The following is a 13611-nucleotide window of genomic DNA, read 5'->3' as shown; positions in this document are numbered from 1 at the left end:
AGGACTAAAGCAGGACTAAAGCAGGACTAAAGCAGGACAAAAACAGGACTAAAGCAGGGCTAAAACAGGACTAAAGCAGGACTAAAGCAGGTCTAAAGCAGGACAAAAACAGGACTAAAGCAGGACTAAAACAGGACTGAAGCAGGTCTAAAGCAGGACTAAAGCAGGACTAAAACAGGACTAAAGCAGGACTAAAGCAGGTCTAAAGCAGGACTAAAACAGGACTAAAGCAGGACAAAAACAGGACTAAAGCAGGACTAAAGCAGGACTAAAGCAGGACTAAAGCAGGACAAAAACAGGACTAAAACAGGACTAAAGCAGGACTAAAGCAGGACTAAAGCAGGTCTAAAACAGGACTAAAACAGGACTAAAGCAGGACTAAAACAGGACTAAAGCAGGACTAAAGCAGGTCTAAAGCAGGACTAAAACAGGACTAAAGCAGGACAAAAACAGGACTAAAGCAGGTCTAAAGCAGGACTAAAACAGGACTAAAGCAGGGCTAAAACAGGACTAAAACAGGACTGAAGCAGGACTAAAGCAGGACTAAAGCAGGACTAAAACAGGACTAAAGCAGGACTAAAGCAGATCTAAAGCAGGATTAAAGCAGGGCTAAAACAGGACTAAAACAGGACTGAAGCAGGTCTAAAACAGGACTAAAACAGGACTAAAGCAGGACTAAAGCAGGACTAAAGCAGGACTAAAGCAGGACTAAAACAGGTCTAAAACAGGACTAAAACAGGACTAAAACAGGACTAAAACAGGTCAAAGCAGGTCTAAAGCAGGACTGAAGCAGGACTAAAGCAGGTCTAAAACAGGACTAAAACAGGACTAAAGCAGGACTAAAGCAGGACTAAAGCAGGTCTAAAACAGGACTAAAACAGGACTAAAGCAGGACTAAAGCAGGTCTAAAACAGGACTAAAGCACGAGCTGTCTCGAGCCGGGTCCGCCATCTTGAATGTTTTGGAACGGGGGTGAAGCGCTACTTCTGTATCTCAGTGTGACGCGTTAAAACCTCCGACTGGGATTGGACAGGTAAATGGATTACCGACGATTTCATTGGCTCTGGCTCCGATTCCAGACCCTTACGCATTCGAACAGAATGTGGGCGGGGCTGGCGGGTCAGGCAAGTCATTCAGTCCCACAGTCATCTTTATTGCACCTTCAGATGTCATAAATAGGACAAAAACCCCAAAGATTGTGTCTAAATGCAGACCTGATGACCTGCTCTCTTGCGCCCCCTGCAGGCGCACCTCCTGAACATCCCGAGCTGGAACTGGAAGGAGGGGGACGACGCCATCTGCCTGGCGGAGCTGAAGTTGGGCTTCATCGCTCAGAGCTGTTTGGCCCAGGGTTTGTCCACTATGTTGGCCAACCTCTTCTCCATGAGGTCCTTCATCAAGGTCCGGACGGCGCCACGCCCCGAGGAAACACCGCCACACCATCGTTTTCAGTCAAATGAGCTGTGTTTTTTCTTCAGATCGAGGAGGACACGTGGCAGAAGTACTACCTGGAGGGCGTGGCCAATGAGATGTACACGGAGTATCTGTCCAGTGCCTTTGTGGGACTGTCCTTCCCAGTCATCTGCGAGTGAGGATTTACTTTGGACTCTTTGCACATTTTACACGTTCGACCGCCTCTGCACAACCATGACATTTCTGATCCGCAGACTGTGCTACGTGAAGCTGAAGCTGCTGCTCATCGCCATCGAGTACAAGTCCGACCAGCGCGAGAGCAGGTACACGCTCGCTCAGCCTTTACCGAGTACCAAATATATAACACGTGCAGCGTTTTACACCCCGTGGTTTTGTATCTGCAGCACTCTGATCAACCCCGGGAACCACGTGAAGATGACGGAGGGAACGCTGGGATTCTTCATCGCCAGCGACGCCAAAGAAGTCAAAAGGTAAAGAGTCAATCGCATCCAAACGTATTCATAATATTACAGAAAATACATGTTTTATATGTTTTGTTTGTTCCCCCAGGGCTCTGTTCTACTGCAAAGCTTGCCACGACGACATCACCGACCCAAAACGCATCAAGAAATGTGGATGCAAGAAATGTACGTCCGCATTTATGTACTTGTACTTCTGTTTGCTGTCCGCAGTCGTTTAAAGGTGCACTGTGAAATACTTCTAGTCTCCATGGAGATGTTACTGCTCGGCCCAGAATGTTCCACAGCGTGACATTAAACCGTCTATAGTGTATATACTACATTAAAGGCGTTTTTTATTGGCAGAAATAGCTTAAAAAACACATATTTTCACTCTTACCTGACCTGTAACGTTGTCTCCATGGAGATTGACAGCTTTAATGCCGCGCTGTGCAATATTCCGGGCAAAGCTAGCTCATTGTTGAACTGAAATGTTACATAGTGCAGCTTTATTCATGGTTTTTAATCCTAATAATGTTGTTGATAGAAAGTGCCTTATTCTTGTTTCTCGTTTCGGAGATTGTACCTTTCAATTCAATGCCATTTCCCTTTGTTTGTTGGTTTATACAGACAAAAGTGTGTTGTTGTTACCGTGACAACGTGCGTTTGTCTTTATGAAGGAACAAACAGAAGTGTATCACAAAAGAACATCAAAAGACTTCTAACCTCTGTCTTTCCTCCCTGCTGCTTTTGGACACGCCCCCTTTGTTTAAATACTAGTGGTTTATTGTGAGTAACACGATTCTTGCCTGACCAAAGCCTGACTAGAGCCTGACCAAAGCCTGACTAAAGCCTGACCAAAGCCTGACTAAAGCCTGACCAAAGCCTGACTAAAGCCTGACCAAAGCCTGACTAGAGCCTGACCAAAGCCTGACTAAAGCCTGACCAAAGCCTGACTAAAGCCTGACCAAAGCCTGACTAGAGCCTGACCAAAGCCTGACTAAAGCCTGACCAAAGCCTGACTAGAGCCTGACCAAAGCCTGACTAGAGCCTGACCAAAGCCTGACTAAAGCCTGACCAAAGCCTGACTAAAGCCTGACCAAAGCCTGACTAGAGCCTGACCAAAGCCTGACTAAAGCCTGACCAAAGCCTGACTAGAGCCTGACCAAAGCCTGACTAAAGCCTGACCAAAGCCTGACTAGAGCCTGACCAAAGCCTGACTAAAGCCTGACCAAAGCCTGACTAGAGCCTGACCAAAGCCTGACTAGAGCCTGACCAAAGCCTGACTAGAGCCTGACCAAAGCCTGACTAGAGCCTGACCAAAGCCTGACTAGAGCCTGACCAAAGCCTGACTAGAGCCTGACCAAAGCCTGACTAGAGCCTGACCAAAGCCTGACTAAAGCCTGACCAAAGCCTGACTAGAGCCTGACCAAAGCCTGACTAGAGCGTGACCCTGAACTAGTGAATGCTGCATAGTGAATGTTGCATGTTCAAAGCCTGGGGCCCCTGTGTTCAGTTGCACGCTGAAAGATACAAAGAAAAACCTGTGTGTGTGAACTTCCTGCTTTCACCTCTAGATGTCAGCGCAGACTTCTGGAAAACAGCGAAAAGGAAGGAGACTTCATATAAAACTGTGGAGTACATAAATACTATAATAATATACAAGGAGAATATTGAAGTTAGTTATTGAAATGAAATAAATTAAATACATGCAGCTGTTCAGATTAGAGTTAATATCTGTTTAATATACAGTTTTATACAGGTGTTTGTATGACTAAACATACATATATATACATTTAGCTTGACTGTTTAGGAGCTTATAAGAGGAAAGTCAGTGGATAAACTATGGATATGCAGTGGTGGAACGTAAAGTATAAACCTGTACTGAATACTGCAGTACAACATTTGGGTGTTTCTTCTTTTACTAAAGTCAGTAAAGTCAGTTTTTAGTGTGTTTATGGTGAGATCTCATTTAAAAGTTTTGCGTTTAAGTTCCTGCTTTGAGCACACGCAAACATGAACATGATGAAAATTAAGATATTTACTGTAGAGTTTAAACAGCTCTGAAGTACTTTTACTTTAGCATCTCATAACTTAAAATAATGCATCTACTGGAGGCACACGTGACTTTTGTATCCAGCACAAGAGGGAATCACAATGGAATAAACCAAAGCAACATGCTAATGCTAGCTCGCTGTTCAGGCCGAAAAGCTCTGGGTCTGCAGATGATTCATGGACTTAAAAACGGCAGAAGATCTCGAGGCTCCACTTCACGACGTGGTAAAAGTTCTGATCCGAGTGTTTTCTGAGTCTCAGAGGAAGAAGACCTCGCAAACAGGAAGTGTCGATGCTAAACACAACTCCAGGAGAGGAGAAAACAGTATTACAACACGCCTGTTGCTTTGGCTCCGGGTGCATGCGTCTTAGTGAACGTAGTAGTCCGGACGTCCCGCTCTCTGTTAGCTCGGCCCGTAAGTGGTCGCCCGCCACGCCCCGCCCCGTCCCGCCCCGCCACCTCAGACCTCCTCGCCGCCGCCTTGTGCTGTCTCCGTGGCGTTAGTTGCTGTGGTGGTGGTTGTCTGTCGCCGTGATATACATAATACATAATACATATATATATTTACTGTGCATATTCGTGTTGGCTTTGTGAGTGTCGGCGTTTTGGCGTTTTGGATGTGGTGGTTCCCGGGCGGTTCTCTGTCTGTCTGACGCATGCTTTTCCACCTTTTAAATGTCGGTCTGTGACAAATCTGCGACTGATCCACGGATTTTTTACAAATACTCTTTACGCTCTTTGCAAACCCGCGTCACATGTGTTTGTCATCGGTTTCGTACGAAGTCGAACGCAGTTTTAAAAGTTGCGAATATAGAGTTTATGGCATCGATTGGAGAGATTTTTTCTGAGGTTTGTTCATTTAAGTCGACGTCTGGTGATTAAAGGCGCTCTGTGGAACTTTTCTGGTGCAGTGTTTGTTTCCTGCTCGACTCCACTGCGACGTTACGGCTTCGCCCGCAGGAAACGTCTTTTTAAACGTCTCAGGCAGCGCTCGCCCTTCGTTCCACCCCAGCACAGAGCTCCGTTTGTGGGACACGAAGGGAGACCGTTTGCCCCCTTGACCTGCTGGATTTTTTTACGCATGAAGACAGGCGCCGCGACCGTTTTTTGAGCAGGTTTTTGTCGTGACCTTCATGTTGGGATAACCTGAAGTAGTAATGTGAACTTTAACTTTAGTCCGACCAGCGCGAGAGCAGGTACTTTAACTCAGGTTCGCTCTGTCGGTTTTTCCGTGACTATTCGTCCGGTCTGACGGGAGCGTTTGTATGAATGTTTGGAAATGTATCTGGTAATTTACTATAAATCTGCTTAAGAACTGCCCAAATTCAAGAATAGACTTGTTTTTGTTCCAATAAACCAATATAACAGCGTTTTTTTGAAGGATTTTTAGAGTGCGTTCACATTTCAACACAAATCGTGACTAAACTTGGACTAAACTAGAACAAAACCAAACAAAATCCACATCAAAAGGACTAAAATTAGATCAATTTATGACCAAACGTTGCCCAGCGTGAATGCACCTTTCATTGTTCTAAAACTTTTCCCTTACAAGTTGATTTATAAATACTTTGTAGGATTTTTGTCGCGACACGTTCGACACAGTAAGTTCAGAAAGTCGACCAAAATCACAATTTCACTTTCCAACCGCCTCCGGACTCTGTCGCTAACGCCGTGGCTTCTCTCACTTTCTTCCATGTCGTGCTGAAGACGTGCCTTAAATCGACGCATGTAAAACAATAAAACGTGTAAGGCATTTGAGTGGTTGTGTTCTAACGTTCCACATTCTCTCCCTTCAGCTAAAAACACCTATAACGGATACATCAAATCAAGTAAGTCTGCATGTCTTTCATTCATCTCTCACTCGTTTTGGTTTGTCATTTTATTCATCATCGTTTTGTATTTCGTGTGAATGAGAGTGTTTTGTGCCGCGGCAGAACAGCAGAGGGCGACATTGTACAGGCATTTGTATTACGAGAAGAGAGCCGCTGAAAGGATGTTTCTTTGTGTTGGGAAATATGTCTCGGTCGGTATGATTTGAGCTCATTTGAGTGTTTCGGTGATTGATTAAAATGAATATTAATACGCTTTTTATCGTTAGAAACCTTTGTTGTTCAGATATTAGCAGGCTAGTTGTTGTTAGCGGCGCTGTGACAATAAAACTGCCTCTTCAAACTATGAAACATGTGTAAAAAAAAAAGAATTAGGCGAAGAATGTGATTTTTGGGTCTATTTTTTATTATTTTAAAATGGTAAAACCCTGATACAAATAGTACAATGATTAATCGACTAATTATGACTAAGTCGACTATTAAATAACACTAGTCGTAGGGGTGATGGACCAAAAGGTAGAAATAACCCGATAATATTCAGATAATCAGACGATATTATGTCAATTCAACCAAAACGTGTCTTTAAATGTATTTGTTCAAGTTTTATTGTCAGACAAATGTGAAAAATGTATCGCAAAAGTGCAGAAATATCGCCTTCATTTAAAAACATTTCTTCCCATTTTTATGTTTTATCAGCTCTTTTCGTTGCATCAATGCGCTATAAACGATATATTCAAAACGTTTCTGCATAAAAAACACAACATTATCCACATTTTACTGTTGCCCACCTTTAAATATGCGTTTTCTGGACTAAAAACACCTACAAAAATAACTTTATAACTTTTGTTTATTACATTTTTACATCAATTGTAAAAAAAAAACAAGAAACCGTTTTGGATTTTCATCAATAATAAACTTTATCTGTAAATATTCTTCATCTAAAAGTCTTCAGTCACCATTTTTCAACCTTTTATTTGGTGAAAAACATATTACAAAAGTCTCAACGTGCAAAAGAAATAATGTTTGACTCGTCGATTACTAAAATAATTGTTACCGTATTTTCTGGACTATAAGTCGCACCAGAGTATAAGTCGCACCAGCCCAAAAATGCATAATAGAGAAGAACAAAACATATTTAAGTCGCACTGGAGTATAAGTCGCACCCCGGCAAAAACTATGAATCCGGAAAATACAGTCGTTTTAATCCTATTCACAACATGACTTTGAGTTGTTTAGGTTTAACACCGAATAAAAATTAACAGCGACAATTCTTTTTTACAATACTGACTCACAAAATGGCTGCCGTCCTGGTTAATTTGCGCTGTCACTTCCTTGTTCCTCCGGCGTGACAACGGTCTCCGGACACCTGAAAGCGTACTTACTTATTCATTTCTATTATAAATATCCAGGCGCGCGTCAGACCCGGCATTTCAACGGAACCGCTACGGCAAGTGGTTAAGTGGTGTTTAATAAAAATGAGCGCGATTCATTCTTCAGATATTAGCGTTCTGGTGCCACATGGAATTAGCCCGGAGAATGCGCAGGTAATGCTAATATGTTTTATTAAGCGGCGTGATGCGGGGCTCTTTGTGTCACCGTGGATTTAGAGCGGGTGAAACGAGTAAGTTTACAGGTTTAAGCCGTGAAAAAAGGGTTATGAACAGCATTGTCAGTGTCGCCAACAATAAATGTTAGCGTTAGCTTTAGCGCTTTAGCTCTTTAGCGCTGTCAACAGATTGGTTTGGCCTTTCCGAGCAAAATTGTGCTGACCAAAACATTTTAACATTGCACAGTTGGTATTATTGTTGTCAAAAGTATCGAAAATGAAATACTAATCGATACTGATACTCATTTGAAGTATCGATACTAAAAAAATCTCCAAACCGGTGTAAAAATTGACATTTCCTGAGCAGTTTTAGAACGAGCTGGATTTTTATCAGAACTAGTATAATAGAAAGTATAGTCAGCGTTTTTTTTTTTACTGTCATTGTGGTATCGAAATTGGTATCGAGTATCGAGCTTATTCCTTAGTATCGTAGTCAAGTTTGAAATGTTAACGTCTTCCCGTATAACCTCATTTTCCAGCTCTTTTCTCACTCTTGCGTAAATGTTTTCAGAACTGTGAACCTTATAAGTTCCTCATATCGGTAGCACCAGGTATAAGCGCGTGTCAGTGGTTTGGGTCATTAAACGCCGGATTTCCACGCCATACGGGACGGTTTCAGCACGTGCGTTGTATTTTGACGCTATAACGCAGAAAAGCACGTCGTCAAATTAACCTGAAAACTGCGCAAGTTCCGAAAAATAACTTTGACATTAGAAGTGTAGCGACCAAGAACTAGATCGTTATAATAAAGAGGCTCTGACTTAAAGGTGCATTTGGGGAGGTCCACCACCCGCTTGTCTCCATGGCGATGTTATTGCTTTGACTGTTCCAAACATACGGCGTTGAACTTGTGTATCTGGCATCTGTTCCATTGGGCTCTTATTGCTCCAAAAACAACCTGAAAAGTGTGTATTGTTATTGTGAGCGGGGGCGCCTCTCCGCAGATCACACCCGAGCTTGAGAATGCCACACTGTGAAACTTTTCAGGCAAAGCAATAACATAAAAGGTCCTCTACAAGAAAGTGAAATATAATCAAAACACCTGTATGCACGAAATGTTGAAGTGAATTATTTATAAGGCATTAATAAGTGTTAGTTATTGTTTATTAGCATTTGTAGATGGATTATAACACTTTATACATGTTAATAAGCCATTAACAAAAAATAACTTGCTTTATTAAACTATGTACAAAATGTAGGAGCATTAATACAATGTTTATTTAACTATTTTCAATAACCAAGTAATAAATGCTTGAAAAAAATAAAATAAATAAATAACAATGATAAAAAAATAAAAATAATGATAAAATAAATGAGATAAAAATCAATGAATCAATAACTAAATAAATAAAATAAATAAAATAAATAAAATAAATAAAATAAATAAAATAAATAAAATAAATAAAATAAATAAAATAAATACAATAAAATAACTAGTGCTTATTAATGCCTTATAAATAGTTTATTAAGGAATGCATTGCTGACTTTTATAACTGTAATCCCTAAGCTTGAAATGGCCCCTAATCTTGAAATGACCCCTTTCCAGCCTCTGGTGACCCTCCCCTTCTCCAGTCCTATCACCTGAACCACCTCCTGGAGCCCAGTGGGGGGCGACAGAGCAACTTGGTCCCACTGGTGAACAACCGCAAGGGGAGTCTGCTGCCCCCGCCCCGAAAACGCCACATGGCCCAAACAGAGGACCGCAAGAGGCTGCAGAGAGCCCAGAGCCTGCCGGTCAAATACAGATACCACCCCAGTAACGGCACCCAGGGGCAGTGTAAGGGACGCGTACCAACACGGGAGAGGCCTTAACCCGCTTTAGGTCCTCGTGGAACCTTTGCCCATTTGTAGTCCTTCTAACACCATCTAACACTCGTTTGACTGTCACAATTATTAAAAGAAATAGTTCCATTTGGGTTTTAATGGCACAATTTTATGAGTCATCCTGGTGAGCAGTTTTCACAAACACAAATGGTCCTAAAACACAACCTTGCGATCCCTTTAAAATACATACAATTTACTCTTTAAACGTTAATAAGCAGCATTTGTTTCTAGTTGTAGACACAGGGAGATGAAGCAAGACATCTTTAGCTCGTAGTAACGTTTTTCAAGATGCACAACTGCGCGCGGCTAGCTCACTGTTGGCGTAACTTTTTCCTGCCCAATTTGATCTCGCTGGGATTTTGCAGTCAGATTTTGTGAGGATTTTTTTTTTCTGTTTGTAGATCATTACATTTTCTTCGTGCTAGCACCTCTCACTCTGATTGGTCACTTTGCGTCACTTTAGCATCACTTTAGCATCACTTCGGGGCTTCGGAGCTATAAGCTAAACTAGCAACAATGAGCCAAACCGAACCAGCGGCCATATTAACTTGATACACTGAGCTAGCCGGCGTTTTCGGAGACACACTGAGCTAGCCAACGTTTTCTGAGACACACTGAGCTAGCTGCCGTTTTCCGAGACACACTGAGTTAGCCGGCGTTTTCTGAGACACACTGAGCTAGCATGGCGTTTTCTGAGACACACTGAGCTAGCCAACGTTTTCTGAGACACACTGAGCTAGCCTGGCGTTTTCTGAGACACACTGAGCTAGCCTGGCGTTTTCTGAGACACACTTAGCTAACCTGCGTTTTCTGAGACACACTTAGCTAACCTGCGTTTTCTGAGACACACTGAGCTAACCGGCGTTTTCCGAGACACACCGAGCTAGCCGGCGTTTTCCGAGACACACTGACCTAACCGGCGTTTTCTGAGACACACTGAGCTCGCCAACGTTCTGAGACACACTGAGCTAGCCTGGCGTTTTCGGAGACACACTTAGCTAACCTGCGTTTTCTGAGACACACTGAGCTAACCGGCGTTTTCCGAGACACACCGAGCTAGCCGGCGTTTTCCGAGACACACTGACCTAACCGGCGTTTTCTGAGACACACTGAGCTCGCCAACGTTCTGAGACACACTGAGCTAGCCTGGCGTTTTCGGAGACACACTGAGCTAGCCTGGCGTTTTCGGAGACACACTGAGCTAGCCTGGCGTTTTCTGAGACACACTGAGCTAGCCTGGCGTTTTCTGAGACACACTGAGCTAGCCAACGTTTTCTGAGACACACTGAGCTAGCCAACGTTTTCTGAGACACACTGAGCTAGCCTGGCATTTTCCGAGACACACTGAGCTAACCGGTGTTTTCTGAGACACACTGAGCTAGCTAGCGTCACGTTGTACACACGCTTTTCACTCGCCACGATATGAAAAGTCGATGTAGCTTCATTTCACGGCACAAGACGAACTAGAAGCAAAGTAAAAGACGCACAAATGATCAACGAAATGTGATACCTCCGATTTTTAGAGAATTTTTTTACCACGTCAAAATTTTGAGACTGCTTTGTTGTCGTGGCGATGGCCGTGACGGGAACCGAGCATGTGTTTGTGGTCTGGAGTCGTGTCTGGAGTGAAGTGTGTGCCGCGTTTCACTAATGACTCTGGCTGTCAGACATTAAACATTAACCTGACGAGGAGAGACGTGAAGGGCCTCGCGTCACCACCAGGGGCCCTCGTACGACTTTTAACTGTGGAAACGTCACAATAATACAAACAAACAAGATAAACTTATAATTATTGGTAATATTTGCCTTGAAATCATCGGGTTGGGTTCATTAAGGACGACAAAATGATCGTAAAATATAAAAGAGATGAAACTAATACTAAAGTTTGATGTGTTTGAATGTTTGTGTTGAATAATCTCCATGTTTATTTGATTTTGTTTCCTCACATTGTGTCGTGTGCAAAGGAAAACTCATTCGTCGACATGTGCGATGTTTTGCTTTCGCTAACGACACATTTTAAACGTGGATCTGGTGTTTGCAGTTGAAGCGGATCAACAGTCGGCGCTGTCGCCCAAGAAGAAGCAGCGCAACGGAAACATGAGGAACTCTCCCAACTCCTCACCCAAGATCATGAGGTAAAAGACAGTTCTTATAGTCACAGTTCTTATAGTCACAGTTCTTATAGTCACAGTTCTTATAGTCACAGTTCTTATAGTCACAGTTCTTATAGTCACAGTTCTTATAGTCACAGTTCTTATAGTCACAGTTCTTATAGTCACAGTTCTTATAGTCACAGTTCTTATAGTCACAGTTCTTATAGTCACAGTTCTTATAGTCACAGTTCTTATAGTCACAGTTCTTATAGTCACAGTTCTTATAGTCACAGTTCTTATAGTCACAGTTCTTATAGTCACAGGGAACAGTTCTTATAGTCACAGTTCTTATAGTCACAGTTCTTATAGTCACAGGGAACAGTTCTTATAGTCACAGTTCTTATAGTCACAGTTCTTATAGTCACAGTTCTTATAGTCACAGTTCTTATAGTCAGATAAACAGATGAATGTGTTTCAATAAATATATGAATAAAAATGGTTTCAAATAAGCTCTAAAGACAAACAGACGGATCAGTCCAAAACGATGCATCAAATTCGATACAAATCTGATGATCGCAGCCCTGCAACACTCCCGTTCACCTCAACGCTCCACCTTAACGCTCCGCCTCAACACTCCGCCTCAACACTCCGCCTCAACGCTCCGCCTCAACACTCCGCCTCAACACTCCGCCTCAACGCTCCATCTCAACACTCCACCTCAACGCTCCACCTCAACACTCCGCCTCAACGCTCCGCCTCAACGCTCCACCTCAATGCTCCGCCTCAAACTCAACGCTCCACCTCAACGCTCCACCTCAACGCTCCACCTCAACACTCCACCTCAACGCTCCACCTCAACGCTCCGCCTCAACGCTCCGCCTCAACGCTCCACCTCAACACTCCGCCTCAACGCTCCACCTCAACGCTCCGCCTCAACGCTCCGCCTCAACGCTCCGCCTCAACGCTCCACCTCAATGCTCCCCCTCAATGCTCCGCCTCAAACTCAACGCTCCACCTCAACGCTCCACCTCAACGCTCCACCTCAACGCTCCGCCTCAACGCTCCGCCTCAACGCTCCACCTCAACGCTCCACCTCAACGCTCCACCTCAACGCTCCACCTCAACGCTCCATCTCAACGCTCCACCTCAACACTCCACCTCAACGCTCCACCTCAACACTCCATCTCAACGCTCCGCCTCAACGCTCCACCTCAACACTCCGCCTCAACGCTCCACCTCAACGCTCCACCTCAACGCTCCATCTCAACGCTCCACCTCAAAACTCCGCCTCAACGCTCCACCTCAATGCTCCCCCTCAATGCTCCGCCTCAAACTCAACGCTCCACCTCAACACTCCGCCTCAACGCTCCACCTCAACGCTCCGCCTCAACGCTCCGCCTCAACGCTCCACCTCAATGCTCCCCCTCAATGCTCCGCCTCAAACTCAACGCTCCACCTCAACGCTCCACCTCAACGCTCCACCTCAACGCTCCACCTCAACGCTCCGCCTCAACGCTCCGCCTCAACGCTCCACCTCAACGCTCCACCTCAACACTCCGCCTCAACGCTCCACCTCAACACTCCGCCTCAACGCTCCACCTCAACGCTCCACCTCAACGCTCCATCTCAACGCTCCACCTCAACACTCCATCTCAACGCTCCGCCTCAACGCTCCACCTCAACACTCCGCCTCAACGCTCCACCTCAACGCTCCACCTCAACGCTCCATCTCAACGCTCCACCTCAACACTCCGCCTCAACGCTCCACCTCAATGCTCCCCCTCAATGCTCCGCCTCAAACTCAACGCTCCACCTCAACACTCCGCCTCAACGCTCCACCTCAATGCTCCCCCTCAATGCTCCGCCTCAAACTCAACGCTCCACCTCAACGCTCCACCTCAATGCTCCCCCTCAATGCTCCGCCTCAAACTCAACGCTCCACCTCAACGCTCCACCTCAATGCTCCCCCTCAATGCTCCGCCTCAAACTCAACACTCCGCCTCAACGCTCCACCTCAATGCTCCCCCTCAATGCTCCTCCTCAAACTCAACGCTCCACCTCAACGCTCCACCTCAACGCTCCACCTCAACGCTCCACCTCAACGCTCCGCCTCAACGCTCCGCCTCAACGCTCCACCTCAACGCTCCACCTCAACACTCCGCCTCAACGCTCCACCTCAACACTCCGCCTCAACGCTCCACCTCAACGCTCCACCTCAACGCTCCACCTCAACGCTCCACCTCAATGCTCCCCCTCAATGCTCCGCCTCAAACTCAACGCTCCACCTCAACACTCCGCCTCAACGCTCCACCTCAACACTCCGCCTCAACGC

At 44.8% G+C, this 13611-nt stretch overlaps 1 protein-coding gene across 2 annotated transcripts in view; it reads left to right on the top strand.

The window, feature by feature from the left end:
* LOC140369029 (calcium-activated potassium channel subunit alpha-1-like) overlaps nt 1-13611 on the top strand; it is a 212403-nt gene that overhangs the window by 120683 nt on the left and 78109 nt on the right. The window contains exons 14-20 of one of the 2 annotated variants that reach the window (XM_072456237.1): nt 1246-1401; nt 1479-1588; nt 1668-1736; nt 1818-1904; nt 1984-2060; nt 5724-5756; nt 11228-11321. In XM_072456237.1, coding sequence (XP_072312338.1) covers nt 1246-1401; nt 1479-1588; nt 1668-1736; nt 1818-1904; nt 1984-2060; nt 5724-5756; nt 11228-11321 — 626 coding nt within the window. Of the gene's footprint in view, nt 1-1245; nt 1402-1478; nt 1589-1667; nt 1905-1983; nt 2061-5723; nt 5757-11227; nt 11322-13611 lie in introns of both variants that reach the window. The other variant, XM_072456235.1, reaches the window with a different exon arrangement.

The sequence above is a fragment of the Eucyclogobius newberryi genome, unplaced genomic scaffold (assembly GCF_026437365.1).
Source record: "Eucyclogobius newberryi isolate DKJ021-1_F unplaced genomic scaffold, fEucNew1.0.hap1 SCAF_20, whole genome shotgun sequence".
NCBI lineage: Eukaryota > Metazoa > Chordata > Actinopteri > Gobiiformes > Gobiidae > Eucyclogobius > Eucyclogobius newberryi.
Note: the sequence above shows the minus strand (reverse complement) of the source record. Positions and strands in the feature narration are given on the sequence as shown.